General features: G+C 43.9%; 2 protein-coding genes across 5 annotated transcripts in view; both read right to left on the minus strand.

Moving 5' to 3' along the window:
* LOC308128052 (NLR family CARD domain-containing protein 3-like) overlaps nt 1-26,290 on the minus strand; it is a 268,285-nt gene that overhangs the window by 86,145 nt on the left and 155,850 nt on the right. Inside the window, exons 2-5 of one of the 4 annotated variants that reach the window (XM_080493727.1) lie at nt 5,341-5,422; nt 4,705-4,778; nt 3,247-3,366; nt 712-831 (exon numbers count right to left, since the gene is read on the minus strand). In XM_080493727.1, the coding sequence (XP_080349853.1) occupies nt 712-831; nt 3,247-3,366; nt 4,705-4,748 (284 nt within the window). In that variant the 5' untranslated portion in view covers nt 4,749-4,778; nt 5,341-5,422. Of the gene's footprint in view, nt 1-711; nt 832-3,246; nt 3,367-4,704; nt 4,779-5,340; nt 5,508-26,290 lie in introns of those variants that run through there. The other 3 variants (XM_080493728.1, XM_080493729.1, XM_080493724.1) reach the window with 3 other exon arrangements.
* The window catches only part of LOC308128051 (protein NLRC3-like), a 200,404-nt gene that overhangs the window by 18,199 nt on the left and 155,915 nt on the right, over nt 1-26,290 (minus strand). The window lies entirely within an intron of this gene.

Here is a 26,290-nt window from a genome sequence, read left to right on the forward strand (position 1 = left end):
CTGGTGTTCCCCAGGGCTCTGTACTTGGTCCCACCTTCTTCATTGTCCATCTCCTCTACTTGTCCATATTTCTCATAAATACATCATGAAGTTTCTTTGCTATGCAGACGACACTCAGCTCTACGTCTCCACCAAACCACCTCCACCCTCCCACCCACCTCCATCAGTGACCATCTATAGGACATCAAGTCCTGGTTCTTCTTCTAATTGATCAAACTCAGCAGTGACAAAGAAGTTCTCCTCATATGATTCAGGTCCATTAAAATTCCTAGTTTGTCCACCATCATGGACAGCTCCTCTGGTTCCCCTCCAGTCAGGGTGAGGAGTCTGGGTGTCTTCCTCGACAGCACTCTGTTATTTCCAACCCACATCAATAGAATGACTGAGTCAGCATATTTCCACCCTGGTAACCTCAAGCACTGTTGCTCCTCCCTCTCACCCAGCAGCTTCTCCACACTGCTCCACACCCTGGTCACCTCCATCTGTTTCCTTCTCTCTGCTCTCCCTCTCAAATCCTCCAGAAACTCCACCTGCTGTCAAGTTCTTCTGTATGAGCCATCATCAGAACACCTTCCATCCTTCACATGACACTGCTTCTCCAGAAGTCCAGTTTGGACTCTTGTACTAAAATACTGGAAGTGAATCTTGGAGTGAGCACAACTTCTCTCACTCTGGTTTTGAGGAAATAAAAGAAAATAAAGAGTTTCTTACTTTGTGTCTGAAGGTCCAGGTTCAGTACTGAAGTCTGGTGGTGTAGCTTTGGACCAGTCACTCTTCATAGACAAGCTGCTGGATACTGAAGACCCTGCTGTGTGTCTGAGCTTCTCACGTCTGCGCACACACACACACACACACACACACACACACACACACACACACACACACACACACACACACACACACACACACACACACACACACACACACACACACACACACACACACACACACACACACACACACACACACACACACACACAAATGCTATATTAGATCAACAGATCACACTTGGTTCTTCTCATTTCATTTCCTGTTTTCAACAAAAGAACTTTAATGTTATTTTCTTCTGGAAAAGTTTTCAGGACTTGATCAGTAAAATATGTTTGATGAAAGAACTTCAATAAGCTTCATGTCATTTCCAATCTTCCATTTGTTTCAAAGTTCCTGGAAAAGTAGTAGCATCTGATCTGGACTCTGACTTTTCCCACAATAATCAGTATGAACAGTTCCAGTCTGGTTTTCCTCAATGAAGCTCAGAAACAGAAACTCTCATCAGAATCACCATCAACCACCTGACTGCAGCTGACTCTGGACTTTTACCCTCCTCTTCCTCCTCTTCCTCCTCCTCCTCCTCCTCCTCCTCAGACTGACATCCATCAGACTGTCCATCACATCACTGGATTGGTTCCATTCAATTCCATTTGATTCAATTCATAGAGAACCACAATAATCTCAAGGTACTTCTACAGAGAAAAAACACAACTGTTCCACCACAGCAAGTAAAAACAACAGTACAAAGAAAAAACATTTAAAAGGAAGAAAAGTGTAGAACCAGACTCAGAGGAGGAGACTTTCTGTAGAACCAGACCCAGAGGAGGAGACTTTCTGTAGAACCAGACCCAGAGGAGGAGACTTTGTGTCGAACCAGACTCAGTGGAGGAAACTTTCTGTAGAACCAGACTCAGAGGAGGAAACCTTCTGGAGAACCAGATTCTGAGGAAGAGACTTTGTGTCGAACCAGACTCAGAGGAGACTTTCTGTAGAACCAGTCTCAGAGGAGGAAACCTTCTGGAGAACCAGATTCAGAGGAAGAGCCTTTCTGTCGAACCAGACTCAGAGGAAGATACCTGCAGAACCAGTCTCAGAGGAGGAAACCTTCTGTAGAACCAGACTCAGAGGAGACTTTCTGTAGAACCAGACTCAGAGCAGGAGACTTTCTGTCGAACCAGACTCAGAGGAAGAAACCTGCAGAACCAGTCTCAGAAGAGGAAACCTTCTATAGAACCAGACTCAGAGGAGACTTTCTGTTCTTCTGGTTGAAGGTTCAAAGACAGAAAGTGATGAAGTGAGAGGACAGGGACAAAGAGTAACAAGCAACATACAGATTTGTCTTTAGTTGCATTGAGTTCATTCAGTTCAAATCTTTTCCATCCCCCCCATCCCCCTCTCCTCTGGTGTTCCCCAGGGCTCTGTACTTGGTCCCACCTTCTTCATTGTCCATCTCCTCCACTTGCCCATGTTTCTCATAAATACATCATGAAGTTTCTTTGCGATGCAGACGACACTCAGCTCTACGTCTCCACCAAACCAACTTCACCCTCCCACCCACCTCCATCAGTGACTATCTACAGGACATCAAGTCCTGGTTCTTCTTCTAATTGATCAAACTCAGCAGTGATAAAGAAGTTCTTCTCATATGATTCAGGTCCATTAAAGTTCCTAGTTTGTCCTCCATCATGGACAGCTCCTCTGGTTCCCCTCCAGTCAGGGTGAGGACTCTGGGTGTCTTCCTCGACAGCACTCTGTTATTTCCAACCCACATCAATAGAATGACTGAGTCAGCATATTTCCACCCTGGTAACATCAAGCACTGTTGTTCCTCCCTCTCACCCAGCAGCATCTCCACACTGCTCCACACCCTGGTCACCTCCACCTGTTTCCTTCTCTCTGCTCTCCCTCTCAAATCCTCCAGAAACTCCACCTGCTGTCAAATTCTTCTGTATGAATCATCATCAGAACACCTTCCATCCTTCACATGACACTGCTTCTCCAGAAACTCCACTGACTTCAGTTCAACAGCTTCACTTCACGATTCTTTTCCAGACATTCAAGTTCCTGATGAAGCTCCTCCCTCTGTACCTCATTGATCTCCTCTTTCCCTCACCCTCCTCCTTCACGTCTCACCAACGTCCACAGTACTTCTCTGACCTCCTCTCTCAGCCTCACTGACCTCCAGCCTGGATGAACATCAGGAGGTCCAGAGCCTTCAGCCAGCAACTCTGGAGCTTCTTCTCAACCAACATCCAAATCATCCAATCACTGACAACTTTCAAATCTTGTCTTCAAACTTTGAAACCAGCAGATTCATCATCAAAATAGGACTTTTGAAAGAGTGTAGGATCAGACTTTGCTGCTCAGTTTGCAGTTTGGACTCTTGTACTAAAATACTGGAAGTGAATCTTAGAGTGAGCACAACTTCTCTCACTCTGGTTTTGAGGAAAGAAAAGAAAAGAAAGAGTTTCTTACTTTGTGTCTGAAGGTCCAGGTTCAGTACTGAAGACTGGTGGTGTAGCTTTTGACCAGTCACTCTTCATAGACAAGCTGCTGGATACTGAAGACCCTGCTGTGTGTCTGAGCTTCTCACCTCTATACACACACACACACACACACACACACACACACACACACACACACACACACACACACACACACACACACACACACACACACACACACACACACACACACACACACACACACACACACACACACACACACACACACACACACACACACACACACACACAAAATGTTGTATTAGATCAACAGATCACACTTGGTTCTTATCATTTCATTTCCTGTTTTCAACAAAAGAACATTAATGTTATTTTCTTCTGGAAAAGTTTTCAGGAATTGATCAGTAAAAATATGTTTGATGAAAGAACTTCAATAAGCTTCATGTCATTTCCAATCTGCCATTTGTTTCAAAGTTCCTGGAAAAGTAGTAGCATCTCATCTTGACTCTGACTTTTCCCACAATAATCTGTATTCTGAATTTCTCCTTTTACAGATTAAACTTGGGTTAGAAAGGCCCAGTCAGTCACCAGATCTCAATCCAATAGAACCTGAATTTCTCCTCTTACAGATTAAACTTGGATTAGAAAGGCCCACAAAGCAACATCAAGTGAGCGGCTCTGCGGTGAAGCCTGGAAGAGCATTAAAATAGAGGAAACCCAGCGAGCGCCTGCTGACGTCATGAGTTCACAACTTCAGCCAGTCATTGCCTGCAAAGGCTTTTCAACAAGTGTGAGAGATGAAGGATTGATTCTCTCTTATTTCATTGGTTCAGTGACTTTTGAGCCTCTGACATGAAGGGATTGTGTTCAAATCCTTTAGTTCCTCACATTGTTATGGGATGTTTTAGTTGAAGCCACTGAATTAAAGCTGAAGTCTGGAGGGTTTCATTTCTATTTCCTGTGGTAATATACAGAACAAAATGAGACAAACTTTGTCTCTGGACAAATCTTTGTGGACCAAACTGTAAGTTAGTGATGTGGGACGTTTGGACTTCAGTGTCATGTGGAGACGTCCACTTCCTTTAAACTCCCTGTTGGGAAGGTGACACTGCTCTGACCTTGGATCAGGTTAAGAGGAGTTAGAAACTCTGACCAGAAAGACAACACATGATCTTCTAGTCTTTGTCCTTTCCACTGCTTGTCCTTGTGTCTTTCATGATCACATTGGGACTGATCATGGGGACGGTGGAATGTCTCTGCACCTCATGTCCTTTACTGCAGCTCTTTTTCTGCTGCCTGTTGAAATCACTTCAGCTCACTTTGGATGACTTGAAATCACTGAGCCTTGAGACGTGTCAATACAGCAGAGCCACTTTTACTACATTTCATCTTTCTATGGAGTTTACATTTAGTGTCCATTCTTCTGTTTGCTGTTTGACTGAATGCAGGAGGGGGGGACGTCTCTTACCTGTCCACACACTCTGGTGGGTCTTCTTCATCCACGTCCCACATGTTGAGTCAGACAGAGAGAAACACACCAACCTGCTCAACACACACACACACACACACACACACACACACACACACACACACACACACACACACACACACACACACACACACACACACACAAAACAGAGAGAAGAAAAACAAGAAGCATAAATAATGAACAAACAGAGGAAATAAGATGAGAGAAGAAAACATAGAAACATGAAAAATACAACAATCAATAGGATTAATGTCAGTTGGAGGTTTCAGGGGAAAAATGAAGTGTCTGGATGATAAATAATGAGATGATTGAGTCGTGTGTGTGTGTGTGTGTGTGTGCGTGTGTGCGTGTGTTTTAGACGAACACAAACTTGAGCCAATCAGAGTGAAGGAGGGCTGAAGCCCCGCCCACTGCTGAATGTTTTCAGAGTTTCTCCATGGAGAAGAAAAGAAGTGAAGAAAGGAGTTAAATGGAGGATGAAATGTTTGTCCAACAGGTGAAGAAGAAGAAAGCAGCTGTCAGAGGTTTGTGATGGTGTGAATGAAAGAGAAAAAGAGAAGTTAGAAAGTCTTTTGCTCCGTTGTGGAAGCTTCTAAAGAGCTGACAGATTCTCACCTGAACTCTCTTCTCTTCTTCTTACAGACACTTTTCCATGTGTGAGGAAACTTGTGGAGAGAAGAAGCTGCTCTTCGTCCGTCTTCGTCCTTCTCAGTCGGTCTCTGATGTCTAACAACCTCAACATTCTCTGTCCTGCTCTCTCTCACACACCCAGAGGAGGAAGCAGCATGCGGGGCCCAGTGGGGGAGTTGCTTTCACATAAATCACGTGTTTCCTCCGTTCTACTCAGGAAGAGCAGAAATGTTTCAGAGGGGAAGTGATGAAATATGAGCTCCTCTAGGCACAGAAATCACCATTATAAGAACACAAGAATGTGTCTCATTCAAACACAATCATCAATATAAACGGTACAAACCACAAACTGTTTGAATTACTTGAAATATGTGGTTTGATGAAAACAAGACAATATTGTAAAACTATTCTAAAAACATTTGAATCTGACGAGGCTGTCACAAATACACACCAGTCATGAGAACATAGCATCTGTGATTTAGAGTCCAAGACGCCTGCAGATAACAGAATGTTGATTCTGAGAGTCTGAGGGTCTGAGAGTCCAGAGTCCAGAGTCTGAGAGTCTGAGAGTCTGAGAGTCTGAGAGTCTGAGAGTCTGAGAGTCCACAGTCTCAGAGTCCAATAGTCTGAGAGTCTGAGAGTCTGAGAGTCTGAGAATCCAGAGTCTGAGTCTGAGTCTGAGTCCAGAGTCTGAGAGTCTGAGAGTCTGAGAATCCAGAGTCTCAGAATTCTCAGAGTCTGAGCGTCTGAGAGTCTGAGAGTCCAGAGTCCAGAGTCTGAGAGTCTGAGAGTCTGAGAGTCCAGCGTCTGAGAGTCTTGAGGGAATTCTTCCATGGTGATTTCAAACTAACACAGAATGTTACACTTGAGCTGATTGGACCTTCCTGGTGGATTAACCAGAGTCCTGGACCAGGAATCAGGATCTTCTCTTATGGACGTAACTTCAGCGTAACTCTGAGTTTCTGTACTGCCACGCTGGTTCACTTCTTACCTGCTAAATCACTGTGGGAACTTTCTGAACCTCTAACCTGCTCCGGAGCAGGTTATGTTCTGGATCAGAGATCAAGGAGCATTAAAGCTCTGCCTCCTGACCAATCAGATCTCTTGGATAATGACCAGCCCATTCTAGAAGATTGAGAGGTTCACAGATTGAGAGAGAAGAGAAAGACTTTTTAGAGATAGAGGCAATCTTTTTGACAGGATTTAGAGTTCTTTTGTTCTTTGACTTTCTGTTTTGGCTAAATCAATGAGTTGTTGGTTCCACAGCGGTGTCTGGCATCCATTGACTCCACCTTACCCCACCTGAAACGTAACCCAGTCTGTGACTGTGTGAGTGGGTGGGGAGGTAAGGAGGCAATCTGGAGAACCTCATAGAATCACAGAGGAACTCTCATTGCATTGAAGTGAGCACTTCTTGGAAAACAGAAGGATCATTTAGATTCATTGATGACTTTGTTATTGTTTGGGTTGAACTCCCTCAGAGCGACTGGCTGGATGAGAATTCAGATGAGAGAAGGAAACCTCACGGCCACAGTAATTCATCCCCTCGTCTCTGTCTGGAGGTTTCACTTAATATTTGATGTTTTATAGAACAACGTTGTGTTTCAGTTCTCATTCAAATTGACAAACTAGATTCCCATGAGAGAGAGAGAGAGAGAGAGAGAGAGAGAGAGAGAGAGAGAGAGAGAGAGAGAGAGAGAGCACATGGGGTTGGGGTGGGAGGGGCTTGTATTGGAAACATACTGATGGTGCACAAAAGCTGCGCGCCCACACACTTCCTGTGAGCTCTTGTCCAGAGACACACCACTTCCTCATCCTCGTTCCTCAAATAAAGAACACACACACACACACACACACACACACACACACACACACACACACACACACACACACACAAATAAAGAGCATACATACACATAAATAAACAGCGTACAAACATACACACAAAAAACTCATACACACACTCTTTTTAGAACTTTTTAGGCATTTTAAACATTTTCAGACATTTATTTGACTCCATTGCTTTTTCCAGTGAATCATTCAGTACAGCTGTTTAAACCAGTTTGATTTGCTTGTTTTATTGAGTTTTATTTCTTCATTTGTCGGTGTTTTGGGTGTTTAAACGTCTTATTCTTAGTCCTTTCAGCCATTTAGTCTCTTTTATAAATCTTGTCTTACAGTCCAGACACAGGACCCACAGACAGACACATTCACTTCCTCTTATTAACACACAGAAAGTAGGACTCCAGCCTCAGTGAACTGCTTCCCAGTGGTTTTCCTCAGTGGACACATCAGGGTGGCGGGGACTTAAACACATCAGGGAACACAGTGTCGATGTGACTGCTGTGTTTCTGAATTCCCCTCCCTAATTCCACCACAATAAGGTTCAGAACCTGAGCAGAGAGAGAAAGGTAAGAACCCTGTAAGGGAGAGCGATCTGGCAAGTCCTGCAGGAGCCATACGACAGTCGGACCGGATTTTCTTGGTGGCTCATTAGAGCGATGAGGATGTAAACATTTAGTATAATAGTATAAAAGCTGTTTCTGATCTTCCCGTCCCTAATTACAACAGTGATCAATGAAAGATTCTGCAAGGGAGATCAGAGTAGATAAACCCTGATAGTAGCAAACTGTTGTGTTTTACCCACTGGGTTCTGCTTCTCAGTGGGTTGGGGGATTAAAAGTACGTGTGGAAAAAGGCAACGATACTCAAAAGCATGTGTGGAGTAATGCAGTATTACTAAGAATCAAATTCACCTTGAACCTTTGAATGGAGGCCGACCCAGCTCTTAAAGGTTCATATAGAATCAGATAAAAGCACAAAACCTGTCAGTCCAGGATGGTGAACGTTTCAGTGCCACATGTTTGATTGAACCTGTTTCATCTTTCAAGTTCAACATTTTGGAGATGATTTCAACATTTCAGCTGTTTTCACCATTCTGGCTCCTTTTCAAGCAGCAGTACTCGTGTTTCCCCACAATGTTGTAAGATTTTTATATTTAAACATTTGAGTCATTTTAGGTTTTTTTTAGTTGTTGTGCCTTTTTAATCAAAACAAACAAAAAAAACAACCTTTTTAGCCAAAAGAGGAGAGTCCTTTTGAAAATGACCCTGGTGTGTAAATAGAATAAAAATAAGAAACAATGTTGATTTCAGTGTGATTCAGTGAAGCTTCAGGGAGCCGCTACAGAGGAGCTGAAGAGCCACATGTTGAACCGTCTTGTTAAATCCTGTCCGTGACGCCGATCTGTAAAGAATATTTTCCTTGCTTCCCCGGTGATGTGCAGTTTCAGAGGGATGAATGAAGACAGACAGTGACTTGATGCAAAGGGTGTTTATTCAAAGCTGCAGCAGGAATTCCATTCTCCATGAACATGTGGACACATCATTGTCTCACCTCCTGCTCCTTACTTAAAGCTCTTCTCTCCTCATCTCCTCTCCCCAAGGTCTGGGTTCAGCCAAACATTTAGAAACAGTAGGATAGACACCACAGCAGCTCCTCTGGAGTCACCAGAGTCCACTAATCACTGATAGAGTGACCCCAGGCTGACAATAGAGCATAATATAGGGCAGAGGGCACACAGGAGTGAGAGGAGACCAGGACCCATCTGTGCATTCCACAGATAAGATCACACAAGGATGGCTCTGTATTAATAAGTCAGAAACCTTAAGAGGCCTTAAGATATTCCATATCAGCCCTGTGAGAAGAAAAAACTTCTTCCTCCAAATAAAGTGTCAGACTTTATATTAAAGCTCCATGTAACACTTCTGGAGTCATTACAGTGCCTAAATCAGTACTAGGGTCAGTGCTAGGTTCGACTACTGGAGCAGTAATGAGTACCACATACTTCAAAGACCACAGACCACAGAATAATTTGAATTTTTGCCGGCTTAAGTTTATAAAATTAAAACAGAAACAGTTGACATGTAATTAACAGACAGTTGACATACAATGAACAAGTTCCAATTCCCTTTTTTTTTTTAGAGGAATAGCCCTTTAGGCTTTGAGATAATAGTTACACTTGGATTACGTTATTTAAATTCAAGGTTTGTCTTTCCACTTTTTCTATCCGAGTTAACTCATGGTTTAGTTTTAGTTAATTTCTTTAGTTCCAAAATTCTAATTCCAGTTGATTAAGGTTCTTTTCAATTAATAACCATTTCAGTTTTGCACAGAAATCACAACCATAGTTCATTTAACACCATTTTGTATTTCATGTATGATTGACAAAAATAAAAAAAAGGAAAATCACAACTCAAACTAATTCAGCAAACGACTGAACAATCAAATGTCTCTTTTCCTTCATGCATGAATCCTGTGTTTCCCAGAGCGCTGCAGGTTGCAGAGGAGTGTGGAGAAATACCAGTTTTTGATGAACCCACAGAACCTCCAGCAAAAGGGGGTTTTCTTTTCAGGACTCACACAGTTCAATGGTTCCTCAGGTGGCTCGCCATCGGGTTTCCTGAACCTGGAGTCCAAATTCTGAGGGAATGTCAGAATTCTCCTGGTCCAACCTTAAAAGGCCTGGTGTATGAACGGGATAATATGCTTAGGTAACTTATATCTCACATTACATGGCTTTAAATTGAAGTAAAAGTCTGTTAAAGTTCCAGCTTATTTGAACTTAATAAGTTCCAATTTACCCTTTGATCCACTAAAGTAACATAAAACAGCAGAATTCTGCTATAATGCTCTCCATGTCCATAAAACAAAATAAATAAATGAAGAAAATATCCTTAATATGAAAATAAGTTTGTTAATCCCACTCACCAAGTCCCGTCCAGCAGTGTGTGTAACCATGCACAACCACACTTTCTGCCGGTGGCTGGCTCAAGTACTCCTCGACTCTACGTTGTGTTTTATTATTTAATGAGACGGGAGGCTGGAACCGTCTTTGTGTCGTCGTTTATTGCCTGGATATGAAACAAGAATTGCTGGTCAGGTTCACGGCTCGCTATGGACGTTGACACACAGCACGCTCGTGCACGCCTCCGGTGAACTGACCATGCTGATATTATGCCACACAATGCCACACAAATAATAATGAACATATGTACCTGGATATGAAACAAGTGCTGGTCAGGTTCACGGCTCGCTATGGACGTTTACACGCAGCACGCTACAACAGAAATACACATTCATTACCGGAGGCTACCAAGCTAGCCCACAGAGTGAATTAAACACAGATACACATTTAAACTAGTGAGACACACATCAAACACATAAAAAGCAACACTCCGGTAATATACAATACACACACGATTACATAATGAACAAGAATGAACATGAATATAAAGTATTTCTACGCTGTACTGTGCGCAACAACCCACCTCGTGCACACCTCCGGTGAACTGACAATGCTGGCCTCTTGGCAGCAGCATATACCTACAATTCCTAAGGGAGGCGCTATAGAGACATTTAAATAATTTCTGAACCCAATTCATAACAAGTGGAATTAAATAACACATAACCCTTGTTACATTAGCAGCAGCAGCAGCGGTGGAGGATGGACGTGAACAGAGGGAGAGAGCAGTGAGAGAGGAAGAGTGGAATGAGGAGGGTGAAGGAGAATCGGATGAAGAGGATGATGATGTGGAGCAGGAAGAGAAGGTAAAGAAAGAAAAGAGGCCAAGAGAGAAGAAAGCAGTTCCACCGAGGACGAGACATCTCAGGTCACATCAGGTTGATTCCCCATGTGAAGCTGCTTTTAGCCTCCACATCTGGGTGGAGTGGGGAGTTTGTCAGAACCACTAGACTTTCCTCCTTCAGTAGCTGGGCAGTGTCCAGAGGATCAACCTGTGAGCCGCTGGCTGGACCAAGTGGCTCAGCTTGTGGTCCAGGCATGTGCCAGAGACCACTCTGATTTAGTTCCGTCTCACAAAATCCCACAGCAGTGCTGCAGGTGTTCTGCAGGTAAAGTGTCCTGCAGTGCTGCAGTGGATGGATTGGTTGATTCTGGGAGCCTGAAAAGCAACTTTTCCACACAATTTGAAAAGTCTTTAAATAAACATGAACATGAATCCAACATGTTGTTGTGAAGAGAAAACTGGAGGCAGACGCCTCACAGGAGCTCTTTCAACCTGGCATTGCTTCACTGGCAGCACAGGACAAGCTTCAACCTGTCCCTCCAAGCCTCCTGCACACAAAGAGGAGGCTCCGCCCCCATCGCTGCTGAGCCAATCACCAGGCCATGTTACACGCTGGCTCTGTCAGGCTCCCCAAGAGAAGATTCAGTCCCAGCTGACTGAGAGCCCAGGCAGCAGGACACAGGAAGGTGTCAGAAAAATACTCTTCGATAGCAGTCTGACAAATATACGGATGAGTGAAGAACAACACACACATCATACAGTTTTGACTTGCAAGGGGAGATGAAGTCTGACTCACTCAGCTTCCTGAATATCTCCGTCCAGCTTCAGTCTCCCTGCAGCTTTTATTCACACAGTTGGTTCACACAAGCATAGGCGTTTCCTGATCTAGTAATCATGAGTGACTCGCAATGCATTTCTATCCCCCGGGCGTCAGTCTGCACAGACAGTTCCAGCAGATTAAGCGGTTTATCTAAGAACACACACACATTGTCCTTACACCCAGTGTTTCTCCACCAGCAGATAGAATTTATGCAGCACAACAATGTCTACAAACACATGAATTAATGATGATAGAGAAGATTTCTCTAACACCTGTAATAATGTGAGTACACAGTTTTACACATTTAGAAAAAAAAAACTACTTTTGGGATATTCAGGGCCTAATTCTCACACAGTATATCTGCCTACAGTACAAACTCCAATCAACACTCTTGTTCTGATGGAAATGTCAGGATGAACAGATGAACTATTGAGTTATCAAGATCAAGCAGCAAATCACAAAGTCTTGAAAAAGTTCTATTTTCTTAAACCTAACAGGCCAACATGCGATATTTAAACTTGATTCAAAGTACCTAGAAACTTTACTTTTTTTTTTTTACATTGTAAGTAGCAAATATTGTATGCATTAAAATAAATGTCAACATTTATTTCTCTTTCAAAGAACATAAGTATTAAAAAGTTCAAATATTTTGGGGTGTCATTTATCTTCAGACTAAAAATGACATTAATGTATTTTTCATTCTTATGGAGACTCTTCAGAATAAATGTTGAATTTGAAGAAGAAGCAGGGAACACTGCTACATGGACAATATCCAGTGATCAACTTAGCAGGTCCTCCTGAAGGAGAGTGTATTCATCTTCATTAAAGGAAACAACCAGGCTTCTGAGGACACACACTCTTCCTCCTGATGGTGAAGACATCAGACTGAAACAGGAGACGGACAACAGAGCAGTTTAGTCCCATTTAGAAGAGGACAAAGTCAGCATGAAGAGGACAGACTGTGTGAAGTGCAGGCAGCCTGATTTGACTTGTTTTCCCCAGGAAGACTATCAACACTCTTAAAACCACACAAATGTACCTGGAGTTGTCATTTCCAGTATACAAGGGGTCGTTGGTGTGTGTACATGGAGTACAATGAATACACTGTCCAACACTGGAAATAACAACACTTCACAATCATTTATGGAAAGATACCTCAGACAGTTTGTCTTCTTCTCAATGCTCGCTCTCAAACTGGAAGAAAATCTCAAACTGGAAAAAAATGGACTCTTCAGAACATAAAAATTATGAAAATGAAAATGCTGAAATACTTCGGAGGTCTCCTGTAAATCTCAATAGAACCTTACACATTCATTAAAATGATGTTCTCTACATTTTTACTGAGCTTCCATTAGATTGTGACAAAGCTCTTTATTTTCTGCCCCGTCACTCCTCCTTTACCCTGGAAAGATTTTCTGTCCTGGAACAAGAACTTTGATTGAAGAGACGTTCTGCAAGAACATATGAATTCACCTCCAATCACTTCTTTAACAGAACATCCAAGATGGCTCCTGTGTTCCGTCCTCTCTTCAGGTGGAGGAGAGCAGAGAGGACAGTGTGTGTCCTGAAGATCCACTGAGGAGAGCAGAGAGGACGCTGTGTGTCCTGAAGATCCACTGAGGAGAACAGAGAGGACGCTGTGTGTCCTGAAGATCCACTGAGGAGAGCAGAGAGGACACTGTGTGTCCTGAAGATCCACTGAGGAGAGCAGAGAGGACACTGTGTGTCCTGTGTGTGTGAGTTTTTCAGCTTGTGTAGAGTGGAGCAGGAGCTGTTCACCACCTTCACCTCCATCACCTGAGGATGTGTCCACAGCACAGAGAGAGAGCTGCATGGACAGAGAGCGTTGGACTGATTGTGTCTTGAAAGTGAAATGAGTCCTCCGCTGTGTGTTGGTCACACTGAGTGATCTGCACCGTCACACAGCGGTCACCAGGGGGCAGCAGCAGCTCAACAAAACACCTGAGCCTCTGAGCCTGTAGTGACAGCTGGCCTTGATAGGTGGAGAGAGTCCAGTGGAGGTTGTAGTGAGGTGGGCGGAGCTTCTAGTTCTACCATAGAACTATCCTGCGCCTCTTCCTTAACCTCCTCCTGCACAAATCCTGCGCCCACTCCTGTGCCTCTTTCTGCGCCTCCTCTTCCACCTCATTCTGTACCTCCTCCTGTGCCTCCTCCTGCAGCGTCTCCTGTGCCTCCTCCTGTGCCTTTTCCTGAGCCTCATCCTGCACATCATTCTTCGCCTCCTCCTGCGCCTCCTGTTGTGCCTCCTCCTACACCTCCTGCTGCACACACCCTGCGCCTCCTTATGTGCCTGCTCATGCTCACATCCTGCAGCTCCTCTTGTGCCTCCTCCTGCAACTCCTGCACAATCCTGCGCCTCCTCCTGCACCTCCTACTGCACCTCCTCCTCCACCTTATCCTGCAGCTCTTCCCACAAACATCCGGCAGCTCCTCCTGCACACATCCTGCGCCTCCTCCTGCTCACATCCTGCACCTCCTGCTGCACCTCCTCCTGTGCCTCCTCCTTCACACACCCTGCACACATCCTGCGCCATCTCCTGCACACATCCTGTGCCTCCTCTTGCACCTCCTCCTGTGCCTCCTCCTTCACACACCCTGCACCTCCTCCTGCACCTCCTCCTGTGCCTCCTCCTTCACACACCCTGCACCTCCTCCTGCACACATCCTGCGCCATCTCCTACACACATCCTGCGACTCCTCTTGCACCTCCTCCTGTGCCTCCTCCTTCACACACCCTGCACCTCCTCCAGCACACATCCTGCGCCTCCTCCTGTGCCTCCTCTTGCACCTCCTTTTGCACCTCCTCCTGTACACTTCCTGTGCCTCTTCCTACCCTTCCTCTTACATCTCCTTCTGCGCCTTCTCCTGCACCTCCTCCTGCACCTCCACCTGTGCCTCCTCCTTCACACACCCTGCAGCTCCTCTTGCACCTCACATCTCACAGCAAATCCACAATGTGAAACATCAAATAAATACATCAAATACACATCCAATTGTGTCATGGAACACACGTGCACACACACACACACACACACACACACACACACACACACACACACCTTCACCCTGTCAGAAAGGGTGGAGGTGAGGACCGATGTTCTCCTCCACAGAGAGCAGCTGCTGGTAGCTCACTCTCTATGTTCCTCTGCAGAAAGTGATGAGGACTGATGTTCTCAGAAGAACTTTTTTATCATCAAGAACAACTTTTCCCTCAGAGTGAGATGAGCTGAGTGAGGAAACCAAGCGGTCCAAGGAGCTGTGTTCTTGTTCCAGTCTCTTCTGGATTGAGTTGCTGCAGAGAGAGAGGGGGAGAGAGAGAGAGAGACAGAGAAAGAGAGAGGGAGAGGGAGAGGGGGAGAGAGAGGGGGAGAGAGAGAGAGAGAGAGAGAGAGAGAGGGAGAGGGGGAGAGAGAGACAGAGAGACAGAGAGAGAGAGAGAGAGAGAGAGACAGAGAGAGGGAGAGGGAGAGGGGGAGAGAGAGGGGGAGAGAGAGAGAGATAGAGAGAGAGACAGAGAGAGAGAGAGAGAGAGAGAGAGAGAGAGAGAGAGAGAGAGAGAGAGAGAGAGAGAGAGAGAGAGAGAGAGAGAGAGAGAGAGAGAGAGAGAGAGAGAGAGAGAGAGAGAGAGAGAGAGAGAGAGAGAGAGAGAGAGAGAGAGAGAGAGAGAGAGAGAGAGAGAGAGAGAGAGAGAGAGAGAGCACCCTACCGACTGATTCTCCATAAAAAATTTTAAATTTGGTCCATTGCATTGAGAGACCAGCTGATCAATTCCATGGTTGTTTCAGTTCAGATGGGATGTAAAGAGAGGCTCTTGTTAGATTCTCACACAGGAAGAACGAGCGGAGTGGTTTGGGGGACAGTAAACTCACAGAGCTGATAGAAAATATGTCGGCGCTGCTGGGATCAGATGACACTTCGTTCCTCTTCACCCAGCTTTTTCTGCTTCAGCTCCCGCCGGCGGTGTGCTCGGCTCGAGCCACTTGGCCTCTGGTGCAGGATAAGGACTATCATGGTGGAGGAAGTTGGAGACCTTGTGGGGACTTTCGGCGCCTCAACAATATCACAACACATGACCGGTACCTGCACCTCCTCCAGGGGTGGTGCAACGCAGCCGTTATGGCCGCGTGCTAAGACCTCTGAACAGGACTTAAGTCTGGGTGGTACCATTCTGAACATTCAGGGGGGGGGGGGGGGGGGGGGCTGTGTGGTGTACCTTTGGGAAAGGTTCTCTCATTCAGAGTGGAGTGGGTGTGTCTGTGACGTGTGAGGGGTGTGTTGGTGATGCGGTAGCTGTTAAAGGAGGAGGTGCGGTGATGTCACGGGGTAAAATGTTTGACAGGACGACCGTCGTTCTGTGTGGAAAGAATAAAGAAAATCGACTCGACAACTCTGTCCGTCTCTTCTTTCATGGCTTCCACAAGGTATTATTAAGTTATAGTTATTAAGGTATTTATTCAGTTGTGTACTTTAAAATACAAACAAAATCTTCCTTCCATAACATATTTGCTGTTTAGTTCATTCTGGTCCTACAACTTGTCCTCATGATGAGACCCTCTGAAGAGGAGAACCTGTCTTCATGGGACTCTGGTCCTTGGATTTCAGGGAGTCGCTACATCAGAGGTTTTACTTTATAAAATAATCCACAAGAAGAGTCTTTCTCTTAAATTCACAAAACATTGACCAACGTTGTTGGCAGGATTCGAACCTACGCAGGGAGCCCCCAATGGATTTCTAGTCCATCGCCTTAACCTCTCGGCCACAACAACATGCTTCAGAGGTGGTTTATGGGAGTGTAAGGTTCTCTGTGTGTGGTTCCTGATAACCCTCAGGTTCAGATCAGAAACGTCCTTTCAGGACAGACGTTCTTCCCAATCACTCCCTCTCAGGTCACAAAGTGTTTGCCAAGGTGAGTGTCCATGTGACTCGTGACTGTTCAGCCCCGTTTCCACTGTACAAAATGTGTCTGTACAGTTTGGTTCAGTACTTCGGTCGCTTCAGCTCGCTTGGAACCTCAACCGAGCAGGTACCACGAAAGTACTAGGTACTACCATGTAGTGGAAAAGCATCAAAAGCGAGGCGAGTCAAGTAGGGCTGAGTAGGTACTAGTGGAAAAGCACCATCAGTTGACAAGTAAGAAATAAACCCCCAAAAAACATGGAGTGATACTTACGTCAACTCTTCACAAAGTAGGGTTTGGAAAAGTTCTGTTGCATTGGAACAGAACCTGTGCCTCCTGTGTGGCAGGTGTGAATTCTACCACTGAACCACCAATGCTTACAACTGACCACAGTCCAACCAGGAGAGGTCAGGTGAAACAACTGCTCTGGTCCATGAGCCCCTCCCCCGCAGTTTGAGTGATACTCTGCTCTGGTTACACAAGAGTCGATGTAAAGTTTGGCTACTTTGACTCCTGAGATGCTCTGACAGAAAGCCTGGGTTCAATCCCCAGCATCTCCAAGCTTTAGGTCTAACATCAACAGCAGCAAGTAGATTAATAGTGAGTTAGTGTCTCTTGATCATGAGGAGACACAAGTCAAACAGGCTCTGACACGTCTCACTCACAAACATGAGACACTTTTCTGTCCCCTTCTAAAAAATTATTCAAGTCTTCTTCACCATCGCTCTATATTCTTTATCATTTTTGACTCACTTCAATTCACCACTTCACCATCTGGTTCAATTCACCACTTCACCATCTGGTTCAGTTCATCACTTCATTATCTGGTTAAATTCACCCCTTCACTAATTCACCACTTCACCATCTGGTTCAATTCACCACTTCATCATTTGGTTCAATTCACCACTTCACCATCTGGTTCAATTCACAACTTCATCATCTGGTTAAATTCACCACTTCACCATCTGGTTAAATTCACCACTTCACCATCTCGTTCAATTCACCACTTCACCATCTGGTTCAGTTCATCACTTCATTATCTGGTTAAATTCACCCCTTCACTAATTCACCACTTCACCATCTGGTTGAATTCACCACTTCATCATTTGGTTCAATTCACCACTTCACCATCTGGTTCAATTCACAACTTCATCATCTGGTTAAATTCACCACTTCACCATCTGGTTAAATTCACCACTTCACCATCTCGTTCAATTCACCACTTCACCATCTGGTTCAGTTCATCACTTCATTATCTGGTTAAATTCACCCCTTCACTAATTCACCACTTCACCATCTGGTTGAATTCACCACTTCATCATTTGGTTCAATTCACCACTTCACCATCTGGTTCAATTCACAACTTCATCATCTGGTTAAATTCACCACTTCACCATCTGGTTAAATTCACCACTTCACCATCTCGTTCAATTCACCACTTCACCATCTGGTTCAGTTCATCACTTCATCATCTGGTTAAATTCACCCCTTCACTAATTCACCACTTCACCATCTGGTTGAATTCATCACTTCACCATCTGGTTCAGTTCATCACTTCATCATCTGGTGCTATTCACCACTTCACCAATTCACCACTTAACCATCTGGTTTAATTCACCACTTCACCATATGGTTCAATTCACATCTTCATCATCTGTTTCAATTCACCACTTCACTAATTCACCACTTCACCATCTGGTTCAGTTCATCACTTCACCATCTGGTTCAATTCACCACTTCACCATCTGGTTCAGTTCACCACTTCACCATCTGGTTGAATTCATCACTTCACCAATTCACCACTTCACTAATTCATCACTTCACCATCTGGTTCAGTTCATCACTTCATCATCTGGTTCAATTCACCAATTCACCACTTCACCATCTGGTTCAGTTCATCACTTCGCCATCTGGTTCAATTCACCACTTCACCAATTCACCACTTCACTAATTCACCACTTAACCATCTGGTTCCATTCACTACTTCATCATTTGGTTCAATTCACCACTTCACCAATTTACCACTTCACCATCTGGTTCAATTCACCACTTAACTAATTCACCACTTTACCATGTGTGGAAAGTGGCGTACGCATCTTTCAGGACCTGTTTTGTCATAATCCACCTTTATAAATGAGGCCAGACATTGTTCTGGCTCCATCATGTTCCTGGTCCAGGATCAGTTTAACATCCAGACCCAGAGCATCGAGTGTTTTTAGGAGAAAATCCTGAAATGTGTCGGCGTTGCTGTTTGAAAGCTCCTCAAAGTGAATAAAGCCCCGATACTGTTGGTTGAGTCCTTTTGCTTCTTGAAGATGTTGCTGGTTGGTCTGGGAGGAGGATTCTCACACACAAAGTCAAAGCCTCTTTGGAAATTTAACACAATGGATCATGGTTGATGACCAAAGGGCTCGTCCAGGAATTGAACCCGGGACCTCTCTGAAGTGACTTTCTTCTTCTTCTTTTGGCTTTAATGGCAGTTGGCATCCGTGAAGTAGTATTACGCCATCTGCTGGTTCTAACTAGTCTATTCTATTTCCTGACAGCCAATAGGTAAACATAATATCATTGTAATGTTTCCTTGTGACTATGATCGTATAGTAGTTAGTACTCTGCGTCGTGACCGTGATCGTATAGTGGTTAGTACTCTGCTTTGTGGCCGCAGCAACCACGGTTCAAATCCGGGTCACGGCAGTGGCTCCTAAAGTGTTGATGTTGTCGTCCCTCATGAAGCTGCTCTATCATCAACTTGTAGACTGAAGGAATCTCAAGAATATTCTAACTCTTTTAAAATCTACCATCAGTATGTCTCTCTCTCTCATAGTTTATCTAGAATAAAATAGTTACTCACAATCTATTATATGTTGTTTCTGTTCATATTTATTTATGTTCTTAAATTCTATTAACATTTCAGTACAAATATCCGGGGTATTATTATTAGTTTACTTACTGATAACCCTCAGGTTCAGGTCAGAAATACCCTTTAAATCACTTCCTTCCAGGTCACACAGCGTTTACCAACATTGATGTGTTTGTGAAAATTTGAGTTGAAAAAGAGCAAGAAGAGCGCCCTCTAGACAGGGGGATTAAAAGCTCACAGCACCTGCTATTCTCAGACAGCCTCCCATACAAGCAGATGGCGCTAGATGGCGCTGTCTGTTCAACAAATGTTTGAAAACACACTTCATTGCCAATCTTTCAGCCTCTATCTTCAAACCAACAGCGCCATCTGGTGGAGTCAGAAAATAAAGAAACTGGTTGATGAGGCTTCATTTGGCCGAGGCTCCATCGAGGCTCAGTACCGCTGTGGGTACCAGAGCTGTCCGGGGCGGGGCTTGAACCCGCACACGGTGATCTACATCCATCCATCCATCCATCCATCCATCCATCCATCCATCCATCCAAACATCATCCTTCCATCCATCCATCCATCTGTCATCCATCCATCAATTCATCTACCAATCCATCCTTCCATCCATCCATCCATCCATCTGTCATCCATCCATCAACCCATCTACAAATCCATCCTTCCATCCATCGATCCATCCATCTGTCATCCATCCATCAACCCATCTACAAATCCATCCTTCCATCCATCGATCCATCCATCTGTCATTCATCCAACATTGATCCATCCATCCATCCATCCATCTGTCATTCATCCATACATCCTTCCATCATCCATCCATCATCCTTCCTTCCTTCATCCATCCATCCATTGTTCCATCCATCCATCATCCATCCATCCATCATCCATTCAACCATCCATCCATCCATCATCCATCCATCCATCCATTTATCAATCTGTCATCCATCTGTCATTTATCCATCCATCCATCTACCAATCCATCCTTTCATCCATCCTTCCATCATCCATCCATCCATCTACCAATCCATCCCTCCTCATCCATCCATATGTCATCCATCCATCCATCATTCATCTATCCATCATCCATTTACCAATCCATCCTTCCTCATCCATCCATCCATTCATCTACCAATACATCCTTCCATCTATCAATCCATCCATCATCCTTCCTTCCAACCACCATCCATCCATTCATCCATCATCCATCCATCATCTACCAATCCATCATTCGATCAATCAATCCATCCATCCATCAGACTTCCTTCCATTCATCCATCCATCCATCCATCATCCATCCATCATTCATCCAACCATCCAACCATCCATCCATCCGTAATCCATCCATACATCATATATCCGTCATTCATCCATCCATCTATCAATCTGTCATCCATCCGTGATTTATAAATTCATCCATCCATCTACCAATACATCCTTCCATCCATCCTTCCATCATCCATCCATTCGTCATCCATCCTTCCATCTACCAATCCATCCTTTCTTTCCTTCCATCCATCATGCATCCATCATCCATCATATACCAATCCATCCTTCGATCCATCATCCATCCATGGATGGATTCGACCATCATCCATCCATTCATCCATCATGCATCCATCATCCATCATCTACCAATCCATCCTTCGATCCATCATCCATCCATGGATGGAGTCATCCATCATCCTTCCTTCCATCCATCCATCCATTCATCATTCATCCAACCATCCATTCTTCCGTCATCCATCCATCCATCATCTATCTGTCATTCATCCATTACTCCATCCATCCCGCCCTCCATCCATCCATTCATCAACCTTCCTTCCATCCATCCATCATCCATCCATCTATCAATCTGTCATCCATCCGTCATTCATCCATTCATCCATCCATCTACCAATCCATCCTTCCATCCATCCTTCCATCATCCATCCATCCGTCATCCATCCATCCATCTACCAATCCATCCTTCCTCATCCATCCATCCATTTACCAATCCATCCTTCTATCCATCCATCATCCATCCATCAGCCATCCATCATTCATTCATTCATCCATCCATCATCCATCTACCAATCCATCAATCCATCCATCATAATTCCTTCCATCCATCCATCTGTCATCCATCAATTCATCCATCATGCATCCATCGTCCATCATCTACCAATCCATCCATCGATCCTTCGATCCTTCGATCCATCAATTCATCCATCATCCTTCCATCCATCCATCCATCCATCCATCCATCCATCCATCCATCATCCAGTCATCCATCATTCATCCATCCGTCATTCATCCATCCATCCACCCATCTGTCATCCATCTGTTATCCATCCATCATTCATCCATCATTCATCCATCCATCCAACATCTGTCATCCATCTGTCATCCATCTGTCATTCATCCATCCATCCATCCATTGTTCAATGCATCCATCTATCCATCCATCCATCCGTCATTCATCATCCATCATCCATCATCCATCATCCATCATCCATCCAGCATCCTTCCTTCCATCCATCCATCCATCCTAATGTGATCCAGTAAACATGTCCAGGCAGTAGTGTTGTGTTTTTGCTTCTTATTGTCAATAGAACCAAGAGTGACTGATAGAGTGAGTATGAGAGTGACTGATACTCTTGTATGATCACTGGACCTTTTGAAAGCAGTCAGACTCTGATACTGTACCAGTAGCATCTGTGTCCTTCACAACCCGACTACATTTTAACTGGACTTTCTGTGGTGGACCAAACAACACAGTTGGGTCACACATTTAGCATCTTTACATTTAAAGAGATTCAGACATCAAACTCCAGAGAAGCTACATGCTACATTTAAAGAGTATCAGTCCTCGTAAATCAGAGATGCTACATGAGACATGCTTGAGGGTTTCAGACCTTGCACACCATAGATGCTACATGCTACTTTTAAAGAGATTCAGACCTCATCTCTGGTGTTGGAGGCCTGATACGCTTTAAATGGAGCATGTAGCATCTCTGGTGTAAGAGGCCTGAATCTCTTTAAATGTAGCATGTAGCATCCTTACATTTAAAGAAATTCAGACCTCAAACTCCAAAGATGCTGCCTGCTACATTTAAAGAGTATCAGGCCTCATACACCAGAGATGCTACATGCTACATTTAAAGAGATTCAGACCTGGTACACCAGAGTTGCTACATGATACAGGCTTATGAGTTTCAAGCCTCTCACGCCATAGTTGCTACATGATACAGGCTTATGAGTTTCAAGCCTCTCACGCCATAGATGCTACATGCTACATTTAAAGAGTTTCAGGCCTCATCTCTGGTGTTGGAGGCCTGAATCTCTTTAAATGTAGCATGTAGCATATTTACATTTAAAGAGATTCAGACCTCCAACACCAGAGATGCTCCATGCTACATTTAAAGAGTATCAGGCCTTGAACTCCAGATGTTATGAACTTACATTTTGTCTCACTAACTAACGAAGTAACTAACTAAGTAACTAACTAAGTAACGAACTAAGTAACTAAGTAACTAAGTAACTAACTAACTAACTAACTAACTAACTAACTAACTAACTAACGAACAAAAATTTAAAAATACACAATATATAAATATATTTATGTGTAGTCAACCTCGTAGTACTGTGGGTAAAAATGTCTGTGATGAAGGTTGAGTTGGATGGTTTCATGGAGGATTCATGTCAGACGGTGAGTTCAGTTCAGCTCCAGGTCGGGCTGTCTGAGGTGGGGGAGGGGAGCCATCAATTAAACACCTGCTCTGTCTGCGCCACAGTATTGCTGCTGTTGCATTCACTGAGCGTGGGAATTACTGTTTTACCAAACTCACTACATTTTCTGCATAAAACTACACAACTGTTGAGCTTGCAGACGTTTTGGTGATCATTTCAAGAGCAAGCAACAATTTCAGCTCCATTTGATTCTTCATTTTAAAAGACTGATTAAAATTTAAAGGCTTTTAAAGATTTAAAAGGCTGATTTACTAGCATTTAGAGAGTTAAATTTTTTATTAGTATTAAGCATTTGATAGTTCTCATCAGTACTAAAAGTATTACTAAGATATAACCCAGTAAGTAGACAAAATACAGGGTTCAGTACTTTTATATCAGTTTTCAAAAGTGTATGTTTTTGTCTTCAATGATTTGAGAGTGTGGTTACTTATTTCTGAATGTGTTTCAGGATAACACCACCAGTTAAATTGATGTTTTTTTTTGTTTTATTTGTGTAAGTTTACTTGAAACATTGTTTTTTGTTTATGTGAAATGTTCCCAATTTGTCTTCACAGAAGATGAAGAACAAGGAAAAGGAGAAAGAAGTGGATGAAGTGGTATGTATTGTTTTTAAGTCTTATTTCTCATTTTGACGTGGATCATAGCAAAATAATGGACATAGAGTTTATTTAATAAATTCACGGTGTCCCAGAAGGGCCAACATCACAATACAACAGAAAAAGCCACAATATAACAGTAAGAACTCAAAATGCAACAGCAAAGACCACAAATGTGACTGAATCCTCCTACTTAACTAGTTATATCAGGGGTGTCCAGCTCCGGTCCTGGAGAGCCGGTGTCCTGCATGTTTTAGTTCCTCCCTGCTTCAGCTTACCTGAATCTAATGATGATGTCATCACCAAGGTTGTGAAAAGGTCCAATAAGGAGCCCTTCATTGCAATCAGGTGTGTTACAACTGGGAGAGCGCTAAACCTGCAGGACGCCGGCCCTCCAGGACTCAGTTTGGACACCCCTGAGTTATATTAATAAAGTTGAATTGAATTGAACATCTGACAAACATCATATTTTGGTATCATTTCAGGAGGATTGCATATCAGAAGATAGTTCTTCAGAAAGCAGTCATGATGAGGACAGTGATTATGTCCCATTGTCTTCTGAGGCCTCAGACGATGACATGGTTCCAACATTGAAAGGAACAAAACCAAAACTTCAAGAATCGGAAAAATCTCACAACAGAAATATAACTGATTCACAAAAAATGCACGCTGTTCAACAGAAAACGAAGGGAGACATCGACTCGGATGAAAACAGAAACTCTGAAGATTGGAACAGGAACGAAGATGATGACGATCAGGGTAGGCTGCATGTCACGGTTAAAAAATGCTCAAAAGGAGAAAGTGGGACAAGAAACATATTGTGTGTATTGTGAAAAACAACAGAGTAAGATGGAACGGCACCTAATGAGGAAACATGGCGACCAAAAAGAAGTGGCCGAAGCAGTGATTCTTCCTCTGAGGTCAAAGACGTGCCGCCAAATGTTTGAGCTGCTCCGCAGAAAAGGCGATTTCAATCACAATATTAATGTGCTGGAGAAAGGAAAAGGGGACATCATAACATAGAGACAGCCTTCAGACAATACAGATCCGGAAGATTATTTGCCATCTAACATGTGTTACGGATTCTTCTTAAAAACTGAGTCATGGAGACATGAGAAAGCATGTCGAAAGACAATCAACGCTGGAGATCAAAAGAAAAGAGTCCAATCTGCTGCATCATCTCTCCTCCCACATCAAACACAGTCATCTGAGAGCTGTTCAACCATTGTCAGAAGAATGGTGATTGATAAGGTGTCAAGTGAAGTGAAAAATGACCCCCTGATTTGTGAATTTGGTGACAGGCTCTTGGAGAAACATGGGGGTGATGAGTCAAAAGATGGCCATGTTAGTCAAAAGATGAGAGAATTGGGGAGGTTGCTACTTGCTGCTAAGTCTCTTAACACACAAGTACAGAGACTAGAAGACATCCTGGTGCCACCCAAATTTTCATTGGCAGTGGCAGTAGCAAAAAAAGCCTCTGGATTCATGACGTCAACATACATGTATAACACGCCGTCCCTTGCCATTAAGTTAGGACATTCATGAAAGGCAGTTTGTGATATTTTGATTGGGCAGCATGTGAAGAATGAAAATGAAACTGCTGCTGCAAGAGTGAGAAGCTTCTCAGCACTGATCGCTGCAGAGTGGGACCTCTATGTTTCAGGACGGGCCAGAGCAAACTTAGAAGAGGACAGATGGAACAGGAAGGAAATGATCCCTCTCACTGGAGGCCCTGGAGACCCAGGCACACGACCACCTCAGCTTCCACTCAGAGCCCAGACCAGCTGTTCAGATTTGGACACTTGGAGCTGAGAAGGGGGAGGCTCCATGATTCCTCTTCATGCAGAGGTTTTATTTCCCTTTGCCACTGAAGGCAACACACTCACTAGTCACCAGTCCACAGATGAAAACACAAAATCATATGTGTACACAGAAAGTCCAGTTAAGATGGAGACGGGTTGTGAATGACACAGATGCTACTGGTACAGTATGAGAGTCTGACTGCTTTCAAAAGGTCCAGTGATCATACAAGCGTATCAGTCACTCTCATACTTTCTCATGGTTCTATTGACAATGAGAAGCAACAACACAACACTACTGCTTGGACATGTTTGCTGGATCACATCATGGATGATGGATGATGGATGGATGGATGGATGGATGATGGATGGAATATACAGACATGACTTATGTTCACTCTGGAGGTGAGGGCTGATGTTCCTTTCCACAGGGAGAAGCTGCTGGTAGCTCACTCTCTATGTTCCTCTGGAGGTGAGGGGGGAACTCCTGTTCTCACTTTCATTGTCACTTTAATTTGAAAAAAACATATATTCTATTTTCACCAAGATGTTAGTGAGTTAGTTTTACCAGTAAATGGCTGCTCCATCCTCACTTCTCCTATAACCAGGCCCAAAC

This window comes from Lipophrys pholis (genome assembly GCF_963383615.2).
Source record: "Lipophrys pholis genome assembly, contig: SCAFFOLD_38, whole genome shotgun sequence".
NCBI lineage: Eukaryota > Metazoa > Chordata > Actinopteri > Blenniiformes > Blenniidae > Lipophrys > Lipophrys pholis.